Genomic DNA, 14,486 nt, shown 5'->3' on the forward strand with positions numbered 1-14,486 from the left:
GATTTATCCAAATTCCTTTTTAATTAAATACCTAGTTTCTCAATAATATTTTTAAATTCATACAATTCATAAAAAAGTTGATAAATAACTTTAAATAACAAATAAAATAAATACTGATACATTAACAAACCTGAAGGAATTCTTGATATAATTTCTAAACTCAAGTTTTAAGCAATCCTAGGAGTAAGTGAGGTGAAGGGTCAGCATGAAGGAAGTTGGCTGGGGCAGTAAAGGCTGACCCTGGTCGGTGTTGAGTGTGTGAGACTCTGACAGGACTGTGCGGACACTAATGTTGGCCTCAGCATCCCTGGAACGCAGGAGGGAAAGATTGCTGGGAGAAACAGAACTTCCGGTCCTGATCCCATTGAGTGATCCTAGCTGAATTTAACATTGTGTGAGAATGCAATAGGTTCAAGTTTCTCCGAATGTGCTTCATGTTAACTAGTCATCAACATGCAGGGCATCTGCACCACTTACAAAGCACAAATTGTATTCCTCGCATTAGCTGCCAACAGTATACGCAATAAACTCTTCTCACACAACAGCAACCAGATCAAATTTCCAAATTCTCTCATCTGCATGCTACCCTGTGTTAACATTTCTGTAACATTGCCAGTCTCCAGCCAATTTGCTCCTGAAACCCTCCTTCAATGCTTTTGTTACCTCCAGGTTCACCTTAATCCAATACTTTATTGGCCATCCTCACCTCCTTTACCCTCTTTAACCTTCAGCTGTTCCAAATCATCATGGCACCAAGCTTTGTCTGACCATCACCCCTCTGAGTTCATTGACCTACATTGGCTCCCAGTCATAAAGGACTGACATTGAAAATTGCTAAACTTGTTTATAATCCCTCTAGGGCCTGCCCCCTCTTATCTCTGTAATCATCAACATTTGAAACCTTTGAGAACTCAGCATTTCTCAACCTCTATCCTCTTTGTCCCTCTCTCCACTTGACCCACCATTGGCCACAATGCCTCCAACCATCTGGGTTTTGGGCTCTGCCATTCACTCGCTAACCTTCTCCCGCTTCCATTAAGACCTGAATTTTCCAGATGGCTGGGGCTTGACCCACACCGTCTGGAGGGTTGGCGGGAACGCAGCCTCGCCGACTCCGACAGACCCATGCTCATTTCACACTCACTTGAGTGTCGATTAGCTGAAGGCAGGATCTCCGTCTACACTTGGAAGGAAGTTCCACCTGCTGACCAATCAGATTGCCTGGGGAGGTCGCTGGGGGAGGGAGGGTGATTGGATTATCGAGGGATAGATCAGGAGGGTGGAGGGGATGTGGGGGTGTCCAGTCCTTGAGGAGAGGACACCCCGCTCAAAATGGGGCTGCCGATGGAGATGCCATTAAATAGCTACTTAGGGCCTTAACTGGGGAAAGCTTCCCATCTCAGGTCTGCCTGTCCCACTGCAAAATCACATCCGGGTTGGAGCGGGTTGGATCCCAGAGGAAATCCTGTCCATATAATTTCAAGCTTCTGCCCCCACCATGCCTCAAAACCCACCGGGGGTGGGGGGGGCGGGGGGGGGGGGGGGGCGGGCGGGGGGGGGAAGAGGGGGTCACGTAAAATTCAGCCCTTAGACTGTGCCAAATTTACCTCTTCCAAAGACTTGGCCACCCTTGGTAACATCTCCTTCGTTGATTCAGTGCTATTTTTACCCTGACTCAGCCTCCTGTGAGGTGCCAGAGGACAGGGTTATTATTTTATGCGATAGGCTATCAAATCAAACTGTTATTGTATCATACGTGTTACACATCAGCCATAGCATTGAATTTTGCTTTGTGTACTTCTGTTTTGGACAGCTGTACAAATCAAGAGATGAAACAGAAGAGGGAGATAGAAGTGGACATCCTATAAGAGATGCAGGTGGTCGATTTACTTGGACATCTTCCGCCGGTCTGGATTCAGCCTTCCTGAAAATACAAGTTTATCAACCGTTAGCATCAACGTGAGTCAAACAGCATCTGCTGCAGATACAGTACATTCTATTATTTTTATCTTCAGTTACGTATCTCAAGTTGGACAAAATGAAGACACACACTGAGGGCTACTGAAGCAGAGATACGGGTAGTGGCAGACTGGGACACCAGCTGAGGTCAGGGCAGTCCAATTTTGGAAAGGGTTTCGGAAAAGGCTTTGGGCATTCCATTTGTACATTCAAAAGGAACCCCCATTTCAGGCACAATCCCTTAACCTCTCTCCTTCAGTCTTTATCAATGTGGAGAGTAACTGCTGTCATGGGAGTGACATCAATGCATTTCTTGGCCAGTTTTGGCTATTCCATCAATGCTTTGGTGTCTTCCTGGCATTGTCAAGTTAACTACTCATTACAGTAGCCTAGAACTCGCTGCCGGGGGAGGCAGTGGAAGCAGATACGATAGTGAGTTTTAAGGGACGTCTGGACAAATACATGAATAGGATGGGAATAGAGGGATATGGTCCCTGGAAGGGTAGGGGGTTTTAGTTAAGTCGGGCAGCATGGTTGGTGCAGGCTTGGAGGGCCGAAGGGCGTGTTCCTGTGCTGTAATTTTCTTTGTTCTTTGTTCTAAAACGTCAAACTTTCCATTCAGAATAGCACTAAACAGCCAGGAGTTAAGATAGAGGGGAAACGTTCGAAAGATAAAACGCACGAGAGCATTAATACAAGCATTTCTCAGATAGGATAATCATCAATGTGATAGGGATATTCTCGAGTCCAGCAGCTTTCCACTAAATTTAAAGTAGGTTTAACCTCAAGAACATGAGTGTATTATTAGATTTGTGAAATTGAGGTCCACGCAAGTTTCCCCCACCCTGTACATTTGACAAATCCACTTAAAATTATTAACTGCATTTCAGTTTAGAAAGCGAGTTTAAAAACTCACTAAACCTGATTATTCTTTTTTTCTATTTAGCACAGAATGAGTTTAACTTACTCTTTAAACTACAATCCCATTCTCTGTCCTCAGTTTTTGTTTCTCTTCATTCAAGACGTCGTGTTCGACCCGCATTTTTCTCCTAGTTCTGTAAAAAGAGATGTTATTAGGGATGTGGTGATGAAAGAAAACAGTGTAATATTATTTAACAAATGAGGGAGAAAGGAATAGACAGGAACATTGATGGGGGGGAAAGGAAGCTTGTGTGTAATATGAACAATTACATGGACCAGATGGGCCAAATGGCCTGTTTCTGTGTCGATACCTCTTAATAAAGTTTACTTATTGATCACATTAATAGGCTTACATTAACACTGTAATAAAGTTACTGTGAAAATCCCCTAGTCGACACACTCTGGCACCCGTTCAGATACACAGAGGGAGAATTTAGCATGGCCAATCCACCTAACCAGCATGTCTTTTGGACTGTGGGAGGAAACCCACGCAGATATGGGGAGAATGTGCAGACTCCGCACAGACAGTGACCCGAGCCAGGAATCAAACCCGGGTCCCTGGCGCTGTTCTCAAGGTGTAGCTGGGAAGGTTTAATTGCAATTTAGTGAACGAAGAATGCTGAAATATTACTTTCAGATGCACACACCCAGAAAGGTTGGATTGAGCAAGTTCCAAACATCAACAGGTGTCGGCTGTCAAAGGCATGGACTCAACTGCAGGCCCCAGCACTGAACCCATCCATGTTTAAAATGGGCACCCAGTTATAACCAGGCAAAAGGGCTCGGTGGCACAGTGGGTGAGCACTGCTGCCTCACAGCGCCAGGGACCCGGGTTCAATTCCGGTCTCGGGTCACTGTGTGTGTGGAGTCTGCACGTTCTCCCTGTGTCTGTGTGGGTTTCCTCCAGTTTCCTCCCACACTCCAAAGATGTGCATGTTCGGTGGATTGGCCGTGCTAGGTTGACCCATAGGGCAGAATTTTACACGTCAGCCTGCGTTTCGTACAATCCCACCCGAGGCCAGCAGAGAATGCCATTCTCTGAGCCTCGCCCGCCCCGGAATCAATAAAATTCCGGCCATAGTGTCCCAAGCTGTGTAGTTAAGGTGGATTGGAGGTTACGGGGATGGGAGAGAGAGGCTTGGGTAAGATGCTGAGTTGGTGCAGACTCAATGGGCAGAATGGCCATTTCTGCACTGCAGGGATTCTATAATTAAAAGGTGAGAGTGACCATGGCTGAAAACCTCACCCGTCCCAATTCCAGGGCAGCTGAGTTTCCCAGAACAGAAACCGGGCGGGATTTTACGATCTGGCCTGAGCGAGGCTGTAAAATCCCAGCCCATGAGTCAACTGCATTAACATCAAGTGCAAAGTTGTCATCTCAATTTATCTCTGTTTAGTAAGAAGCGTTTGTGTTGGCACTGGGTGAAGCTGCACTGAGTATATCGGAAGTAAATCGCACCTCATTAATGTTCAGTTACTGCTGTGTATTTAAACCATTCTAATCCCCCCTCATCAGTTCCTGTGGGGGTTACGGTTTGTACTGTAAGCAGTGATAATGCTTCAAGGATCTCAGAGTGGAGCTGGCACCAATCGGGCATGAACATGGTCGTTACACAAAGGAACTTTCTTGTTGATTGTGGATATATTGCCACCATCTTATATCGTGGAATATAGTGGGGCAGTCACATTTGCATGAACCATTATAAGAGATGGGAACTATTGATACCAACACACAGATGGGTTAGTTGCCGGCGTGGAAGAAAATGCTCTCATGTTTTGCTTACCGCAGCGTCACAAAGATCACAGCCATTATGAAGATGAACAACATCACAGCTCCTACCACCAGGACAATGGAGAGGCTGTTAATCCTCTTCTCAGTGATCACATGTAATGTCTGAATCCCACAGCGCTCATTCTGATAACCAGGAAGGCATCTAAACAAGAGAAATGTGAATAGAGAGATAAAAGATCAGCAAGATTGAAAATATATCATCGAATACCCAGGGTCTTGCATTAGAATATTTCATACCAACCACATTCACATTGCAACACTGCACAGATTTATATCGTATTTTAAAAAATGATATTGAGGCAATGGAGAAGGTGCTACAAGGATTTATAAGGGCTTAGAAGGTACAACTATCAGGAAAGGTCAAACTAACTGCCGCTCTTCCCATAGCCTAATAAACGTCTTTAAGATTATGAAGAGGTTTGATAGGGTCGATGCAAAGAAGGTTCTTCCATTAGTGGGGGAAACCAGAACCAAGGGTTATAAATATAAGAAACCCAAGAGGGAATTCAGGAGAAATCTTTTTACCCCGAGAGTGGTGAGAGTGTGGAACTTACTCCCACAGGGAGTGGATGAGGTGAATCGTACAGATATATTTAAGAGGAAGCTGGATAAACATAAGAAGGAGAAGGGAATGGAAGGACATGGTGATAGGGTGAGAGGAGGTTCATATGGAGAATAAACACTAGCATGGAGCAGTTGGCCCGAATGACGTGTTTCAGTGCTGTAGCTTCTTTGGAACATATCAAAACTCATAGAATCATAGAATCCCTACAGTGCAGAAGGAGACCATTTGGCCCATCGAGTCTGCACCGACCACAATCCCACCCAGGCCCTATCCCCATAACCCCATGTATTTATTCTGTTAATCCCACTAATCTACACATCTTGGGACACTAAGGGGCAATTTAGCACGGCCAATCCACCTAACCTGCACATCTTTGGACTGTGGGGGGAAACTGGAGCACCCGGAGGAAACCCACGCAGACACGGGGAGAACGTGCAGACTCCACAGACAGTGACCCAAGCTGGGAATTGAACCCGGGCCCCTGGCATTGTGCGGCAGCCGTGCTAAGCACTGTGCCACCGTGCCCCTCCATCTCAGATTATGCACCTTCACCCTGGACTTTTACAGAATTCCAGTCTGAACACACACCCTCTCAGATTTCAAAGATTTGCATAAGTTTCAACCGGGGCTGACTTCGACATTGGATATTAAAGCTGCATGCAAAAGACAGAGCGTGAAAATGGGACTTTTGCAGGGTTTGGGGGTGATGGGGGGCAGTTGGAATTGGGGCTAATTAAATAGTTCTATCAAAAGGGATAAATAGCGTTTTACTGTCCCATGAAGACAAATACCCCAATGAAGAATTTTGAAAATCAATTTAATAAAGCACCATGAACAAAGGGATCTCAAGTTATGCGCTGCAGCAGCAGAGCTTCCTGCGGTGGACATTTACTCAGAGTAAATCACCCCCTTTGTAAACAGTGACACACGTTTAATGCTGCAGATTGACCCAAGGCAGGATCAATAAAAACCTCATTGACCTTTTTGCAACCGAAGGGTGAACTCTCCTGGGAATTGTCGCAGGTGAGGGGTGGACCATGGAAAGGTCCATTCACCTCGGGCGGGAATTTTCCAGTTTCAGGGTGAGCGCAGCGGTCAAATCCCCGCCCAAAGTCACAGGAGGAGAGATCAAGACAAAGGGCCGCAGTTTAAACAAAGAGAGATATTTGAAGAAGCATCTTAAAAGTAATCGAGGTGGAGACATTGAGGGAGGGATTTTCTGGCCCAGGCAGCTGAAGGGTGAGGGGTTTATGAGGAAAGGTTGGGCCTATACTCATTGGAGTTTGGAAGAGTGAAAGGTGATCTTATTGAAACATGTAAGACTCCGAGAGAGCTTGACAGGGTAGATGCTGAACGATGTATCCCCTCATGGGGGAATCTAGAACGAGGGGACACAGTTCCAAAATAACGGTCTCCCATTTAAGCTGGGGTTGAGGAGGAATTTCTTCTCTCAGGCCACCGATGTCTGGAGTTGTCTTTGTCAGAGATTAGCAGGACCTGTGTCGCTGAATATATTCAACGTGGAGTTCGACAGATTTTTGATGGACAAGGGGAAGCATCGGTTATGGAGAACAGAAAGGGAAGCGGAATTAAGGTCACAAGCAGAGCAGCCGTGATATCATTGACTGACGGAATAGGTTCAAGGGGCCAAATGGCTTATTCCTGCTGCTATTTCTTATGTTCTTACGAAAAGCCTAGCCAATGGTAGAGCGACAGAGATTAAAAAGCACAAGCCGGTTATTCAGAAGGTCCCACTGCGTGTGGATTGACTTACACACACGATGGCTGGTTCAGGTCTTTCAAGTATTGACATTTGCCATAAATGCAGTAGTCTTTGTAATCGGTCTTGCATGGATCTTTCTGCTTCTTTTTCCCTGTCCTCTTTCTCTTTCCCTTACTCCTGGATTTCTTAGAGCCCTTTCTCTTTCTGCCTTCATTACTGGGTTTAACAACCTGTTGGACTGGAAGCACAAGTTGATATGTGTCATTTCAAAGCATTTCACACATTTTGAGTCTTTGCCACCCCCAACCATTGCTTGTCCTCATTAATCCAACATTTTAAAAGAGTACAAACATTTTCCTATATAAATGTACACACACACTCGTACATACATATACAATATAGTGCACGTGCACATGTATGCGTTTCTAACTTTACTAATAAAACAATTCATCTCAGATAAGAGTTGTCAACACCTGGGTTGCCACACAGTAGATTGGTAGTTGTGACACAATTTTTATTCATTTGTGGGACATGGGCGTCGCTGACAGGCCAGCATTTATTGCCCATCATCTAATGGCATTTTCATCAAAGTCCATCTAAAAAAACCTCCGCACCCGTGTAGATTTTCTTTTATTGATGAACTGTGCTTTCCTGTAATATGGCCCACATCACAAACACTGTTTCCATGGTTACAGGTTTCCAAACTGGCGTTGCGGAAATGATGGTGAAGCAAGTTGATATTTTTTATTTTAAAACTCAAAAGTAGAATTTTTTTTTTTAAGTTTATTTATTTGTGTCACAAGTAAATTTACATTAACACAGCGATGAAGTTACCGTGAAAATACCCTAGTCGCCACACTCCAGCGCCTACTGGTGTGGGATTAGCACCCAATTATTTGTCAGTTTATGTCCATTTTGAATTTGGGGATTCGATTGAGACTGGGAGAATGCCTGGGTGTAGCTTGGCAAATTGTCAGAATGAGAGTCATTTCAGGTGTAACTTCCAATCTGTGATGGAGGAAAGGACTCTGGAGTAATGTGTCCATTGAATGAACACAGAACACCTTCTGGGAATCAAGGCATGAGAAAAAGGTACAACACAAGCTAGATTTTTGTGTTTGTATCAAATACTTGCACCTTGAGTATAAAAGTGAGAAGATTTTTCAATGTTCAAGTCATCGCTATGACAATTCTTAGATACCGCCAGAGAAACAGTTCAAGGTTAAGCAATAAATTCCTAACTTTGGTCTCATTGTTCCCTTCAGAGAGTTTTGAAAGTGAAAGTTCTTTTGAAAAGTTCTGGCATTAAATAAGCAAAACGTTCTCGGATTATCAAAGGTTCTGATGAAACATCATAGACTGTAAATGCTTATCTCTGATTCTCTGAGTATTTCCAATCCTTTACAGCATCGCAGGTCAGGTGCGTTTGAAGTTTTCATTCTGACACTCCCAGATGTATTTTAGCCAGTTATACAGATGCTCAGAAGCTCCTTAAACATATTTGTTCAAGTCCCACTAAGTTTTTCCTCTTCATCTCACTGCAATCCTCATTACTATTCCAGTTACACCGCCAGCTCTGAGATCAATAGCTACAACTCTGATGAATGGTCATTGATTTAAAATATTCATTTCTCTCTATTTACAGTTGCTGCCCAGTTGAGTTCTTCCAACATTCTCTATATTATTATGAACAAGACCTGGAGTTGCCGGCGTTGGACTGGGGTAGATACAGTAAGTAGTTGCCCCTTCAAGGGGTAACGCTCCAAAAGCTGGTGCTACCAAATAAACCTGTTGGACTTTAACCTGGTGTAGTGAGACTTCTTGCTATTATTATGAACAATTGCTGTGTCATGTCAGACCTCGACCATTTAGAAGGACAAGGACATCAGATATCTGGGAACGCCACCACCTGGAAGTTCCCTCATCATCCTGACTTGGAAATATATCGCCATTCTTTCACTGTCACTGGGTCAAAAATCCTGCAACTCCCTCCCTAACAGTGCTGTGGGTGTACCTACACCGCATGGACTGCAGCGATTCAAGAAGGCAGCTCACCACCACCTTTTCTCGAGGGCAATTAGTGATGGATAATAAATGCTGCTCTAGCCAGCAACACCCACATCCTGTAAATGAATTTTTATAAAGTGTCTAGTTACGGTGCCTGGGAGGGGTACAGATCTTCTTTCATATGATACATCCCCAGTTAACCTTCGAGTCGTTAAATGTTTCTGATATTCAGAAAGCCCAAAAGGTCATTTATTTTTCTAACTCCTGTTTAAATTACCTGGGGCAGTGGGAGATGTCTCTCAATGCATGAGCAGCACTCTAAAAATGCAAACATTGTTTTACACTCAATGTGACGACAACAGTATCCCCAGCGTCCCCATTCCATTTCCCCAGTCATGGTGCAATACCTTAAAAATTTAAAACCACTTCATGCCAAAACCATCATTGTTCGTGCAACTTCAATCACAGTGCCAATCATTTTGGTAGCTATACCATTGTGAAGCCTGTCTTAATGCCGTAATCCCCAGACCATGCTTTAATTATAGGACTGATAAAGTCTACTTAAGATGCGTTGGGAGTCACTGAGGCACGTACTCCAACGCCCTCACACTGGGTTAATTGGAAAACTTGCTCATGAACTTTAACATGCCAGAATTGACAGTCTAAGTCGCCACATTCTAGTGTCCCGTCAATTCATTTTACAACAGAAGCATTTAGCTGCCATTCATGTTTAGCCTGGAGTGAAGTTTCATATTTACTTCCCGATTTGCTGCTTAACATTAAATATAACTTTCTGCGGGTAAAGCAAATGGACACTAACACATTCGGGTGTCAAATGGGAAATTCGCCAGCAGAGACAATGGCTTCAAATCATAGAATCCCTACAGTGCAGAAGGAGGCCATTCAGCCCATCGAGTCTCCACCGACCACAATCCCCATAACCCTACTTATTTACCCTACTAACCACCTGTCACTAGGGTCAATTTAGCACGGCCAGTGAACCTAACCTGCACATCTTTGGACTGTGGGAGGAAACCAGAGCACCCGGAGGAAACCCACGCAGACACGGAAAGAATGTGCAGAATCCGCGCAGACAGTGACCCAAGTCAGGAATTGAACCCGGGTCCTTGACGCTGTGAGGCAGCAGTGCTAACCACTGTGTCACTGTGCCACCCTGAAAAGATTATATTAATAATATAATATATTGTACTATAGATATTAGATTATATATTAAAGATTATATTATATAAAGAATTTATAAACCTTTTGCTGGTAACATTCCATCTTCCAATTCTTCAGAGGCCAGTAGATCATCTTCTTCATCCTCGTAATCTTCATAATCTTCATAATCCTCGCTGGAGTCATTAGTTAACTGCTGGCTGTTATTGGGACTGGAGGTCGAGGGGTAGGAAACTGGGGCTCCGGAGGAAACCAATAATTTATTCTCGTCTTCGGGCACAGATGTTCCCACATCCACCGACCAAACACCGGCTGGAACACAAAAGATATTTATACTTTTTGGAAGAGTTAAAACGGCAGAAGGTTGTTTCCAGGTCTGTTGCCAATCACCATTTGCCAGCTAGGGATTGCAGCAAGAGTGGCACTCCACAGAGTGAAAAACTAAACCCGGCACTTTCCAACCTGGCTACTGAATTACAGCGACCAGAACCCAGGAAGAATTGTCAAGAGTTACAACAAAATCAGGTCTTTAAAACAAATCGATTCTAACTGCAATTAATTCATCCCCATTTCATTCCAAAGTGAACTCACAACACAGCTCAGTGTCTGTAAGGAGAAACTAGTTTAAAACATATTTCTTTTTATTGCTAATAGCTGTACACTTTAGTGTAGAGTCACTCTTTCATAAACATTTTATCCGTTCCGCGCTCCAAAACTTCATATAAATAGTTCAAGAAAAGTTTTGTTTTTACCTGCAGTCAACAGCACCAACAGCAGATACTGCAGTTTGATCATTTTAACACAGTGTGCTGTGAAGGGTAGGTGAGCTGTTTGGTTCGTGTGTGTGCCTGTCTTGCTGCTATTTCTCCTCTGCTGAATCCTGACGTTGTGAGTGAGCTACTCCCACAGCTTCAGGTGTGCAGTTTACCTGCAGAACCTCCTCATTTAAACAGCGAGCCTGTCACTCAAACTCCCCAGTGCCGTCACTCACCAGCCCCTCCCCACTTGACTCAGGTATGTGATGTCACCTCCAGTCAGCGTGTGTCGGCTAAGTTACCTAACTGATCCAATGAGGAGACATCCCCCTCTCCCCCGACCCACCCCACCCACCAACCTGCCAACCAACTAAACAGAGATACAATCTAAACTATCTACAAAGGAGAACCTTAATGAAATAAATAATCAGAATTTGCCATCAAAATAACTGTTCAACGAACAGTATCCAAACTGTTACTAACATATAAATGATTTGTCAGGGGGTCTAGCTAGGGTAAATGCATGGGGTTATGGACCTGGGTGGGATTGTGTTCGGTGCAGACTCAAAGGGCCAAATGGCCTCCTTCTGCACTGTCGGGATTCTATGATTCTATGATTTGATTTATTATTGTCACATGTATTGGGATACAGTGAAAAGTATTGTTTCTTGCGCGCTATACAGACAAAGCATACCATTCATAGAGAAGGAAAGGAGAGGGTGCAGAATGTAGTGTTACAGTCATAGCTAGCATGTAGAGAAAGATCAACTTAATGCAAGGTGAGTCCATTCAAAAGTCTGACAGCAGCAGGGAAGAAGCTGTTCTTGAGTCGGTCGGTACGTGTCCTCAGACTTTTGTATCTAATGTATTAAATGCTACAGCAACACCAAGCTAGTGGGAGCTGCAATGATTAAACATGGCAATCCAAGCCCTGGTGTGCTGCCTGAATTGGAGACAGCGGTTGGGGAGCAGTCCCTACAGGTCATGGAGGAAGGACTACTGCCTCTAACACTGTTCTGCACATCTGATAAACGCGTGTCACTGAGCCATTTGCAATGGGGGCTTTTATGTTTTGTTTTAACATCACAAAAACAGATGAGTACTTGCACAGGAACAGGCCATTCGGCCCACCAAGCCTGCACTGACACATGACGCTTTCCTAAACCAACGACCTTTTGCCTCCACGCTGTCCATTTCCCTTTATTCCCTGCCTAGTCACGTGTCTGTCAAAATGCCTCTTAAACGTTGCCGTTGTATCCTGCTTCTGCCACCTCCTCCTCATTATTTGATCGTTATCTCATTGTTGTTTGTGGAATCTTGCTGTGATCAAATTGGCTGCTGCATTTCCTACATTACAACATTGACCACACTTCCATTGGGCTTACAGCCAGTGGGAAGTTCTGAGGTTATGAAAGACTCTTTTCTCCTCATCCCTAGCTGAAGGATGGGATGATTTTGAAAACTCTATCCTCTGGGCGTGTGTCAGCGCAGACCTTTTGATTTTCTTTTATCACTTTGTATTAATCATTAGCTGGATGATGTGGATGAGTAATTGTAATATTGATTCACCTTGGTTACTTGTAGGTCAAAATATGCAAGAAACTTTGAAAAGGTTTAACTATACCCAAGTTACCATTCTGATAGAGTGTGTCACCAACTGAGTTGGTGTCACAGCTGGATTGAGGCCTGTTCAGGTGGCCTTATAAAATTCCACAGTGAAGTTTAAAGAAGATCAGAGGAGTTCTCTGGTGCCCCCATCAATATTTATCCCTCAAGCAACTCAGCCAATAGGGTGGGGCAGTGGCCCAGTGGTGAGCACTGCTGCCTCACAGCACTAGGGACCCGGGTTCGATTCCCAGCTCGGGTCACTGTCTGTGTGGAGTTTGCACGTTCTCCCCATGTCTGCGTGGGTTTCCTCCAGGTGCTCCGGTTTCCTCTCACAGTCTGAAAGACGTGCTGGTTAGGTGCATTGGCCGTGCTAAATTCTCCTTAGTGTACCCAAACAGGCGCCAGAGTGTGGCAACGAAGGGATTTTCACAGTAGCTTCATTGCAGTGTTAATGTAGACCTACTTGTGACGCTAATAAATCAACTAAACAAAACAGATTGGGGTAGAAACTGAACTTTCTGCCTGTTTTATGGGTTCCAAGGGCAATATTTTTTGAAAACAGCGTCCCATGGAGCACTGCTGTCTCACAGCGCCAGGGACCCGGGTTCAATTCCGGCCTCGGGTCGCTGTCTGTGTGGAGTCTACACGTTCTCCCTGTGTCTGCGTGGGTTTCCTCCGGGTGCTCCGATTTCCTCCCGCAGTCCAAAAATGTGCAGGTTAGGTGGATTGGCCGTGCTAATGTGTCCCTTAGTGTCCCAAGATGTGTAGGCTAGGGAGATTAGTGGGTTAAATATGTGGATTTACGAGGATAGGGTCTGGGTGGGATGCTCTGTCAGAGAGTTAGTGCAGACTCAATGGGCCGAATGGCCTATTTCTGCACCGTAATGGCCCTAAACCTCCGCACTCTGTTCCTCGGTGAATGTGAAGAGTGTCAGGAGTGAACTTTCACTTCTGAAAAATAATTCTTTATTTTAGCTACCGGTGCTGTACGTTCTATGGCCAAAAGGGCACAGAATCAGATATTTCACCCACTCCTTATCGACGGACAAATCCTGACCCTGTTATTTATGACACAATGATTTAGCCGTGTATAGTGCAGAAAATATCTTCAACATGTGGCCTCTCCAATGAGTTATAGGGTGTAAAGCTGGTGGAGTGTACCATGCTACCCTAGCTATTTCACATGGACAAATCTAAATAAGGCACTGGCAGCTTCTCACAACAGCGAGAGACTGGCAACGACCAGCCTCTCCAGTGCCTCTCACTCCCAAGCAGCTTACAAATGTTACCTGAAGTTTTGTAGAAGATGCACGCAATGAAAATGCTGTCAAAAAAGCTAGTTGGTGAGAAATCTGCCAGAATAATAGAAAGCCGATGGTGCTGATAAAGTCACGGTGAGGTCAGGCTAGTGGAATTTTATACTTGATTAACAATAGTGAATTTAGTGCATCCAGCATAGCATTTACACAGGATGTTAAGCAATGTGGTCAATTAGATTTTACCGCACATAAGCAGGTCAGTTGACCCTGTTGGAGTTTACATTCCACATCCCACCCAATTCATCTCAATATATCCTTGTTTCTTTCTCCCTCTTATGGAATTTTGGCTACACCTGAAATGGACCTATATTATTCAACCCTCCCTGCGGCAATGAGTTCCACATTCTCACCACTCTCTGGACAACAAACTACAAAGGGTTATGAGCGAAGCCCAGTCCCCACCACGCAAACCAACCTCCCATCCACTGACTGTGTCTACACTTCCTGTGGCCTCAGGAAAAGCAGCCAGCATAATCAAGGACCCCACGCACCCCGGACATTCTCTCTTCCACCTTCTTCCTTCGGGAAAAAGATACAAAAGTCTGAGGTCACGTACCGACCGACTCAAGAACAGCTTCTTCCCTGCTGCTGTCAAACTTTTGAATGGACCAACCTCGCAGTAAGTTGACTTTCTCTACACCCTAGCTATGACTGTAAC

The 14,486-nt window shown here is 44.6% G+C and overlaps 1 protein-coding gene across 1 annotated transcript; it reads right to left on the reverse strand.

The window, feature by feature from the left end:
* Positions 1-378: 378 nt before the first annotated feature.
* Positions 379-11,023, reverse strand: LOC144495039 (amphiregulin-like). Its single transcript, XM_078215303.1, has 6 exons — positions 10,899-11,023; positions 10,231-10,458; positions 7,012-7,198; positions 4,665-4,814; positions 2,927-3,014; positions 379-1,924 (listed from the first exon to the last, which is right to left on the reverse strand). The coding sequence occupies exons 1-5, from the start codon at positions 10,939-10,941 to the stop codon at positions 2,930-2,932; spliced, it is 693 nt and encodes a 230-aa protein (XP_078071429.1). The 5' UTR covers positions 10,942-11,023; the 3' UTR covers positions 379-1,924; positions 2,927-2,929.
* Between the last annotated feature and the right edge of the window lie 3,463 nt (positions 11,024-14,486).

This window comes from Mustelus asterias, chromosome 1 (genome assembly GCF_964213995.1).
Source record: "Mustelus asterias chromosome 1, sMusAst1.hap1.1, whole genome shotgun sequence".
Lineage (NCBI taxonomy): Eukaryota > Metazoa > Chordata > Chondrichthyes > Carcharhiniformes > Triakidae > Mustelus > Mustelus asterias.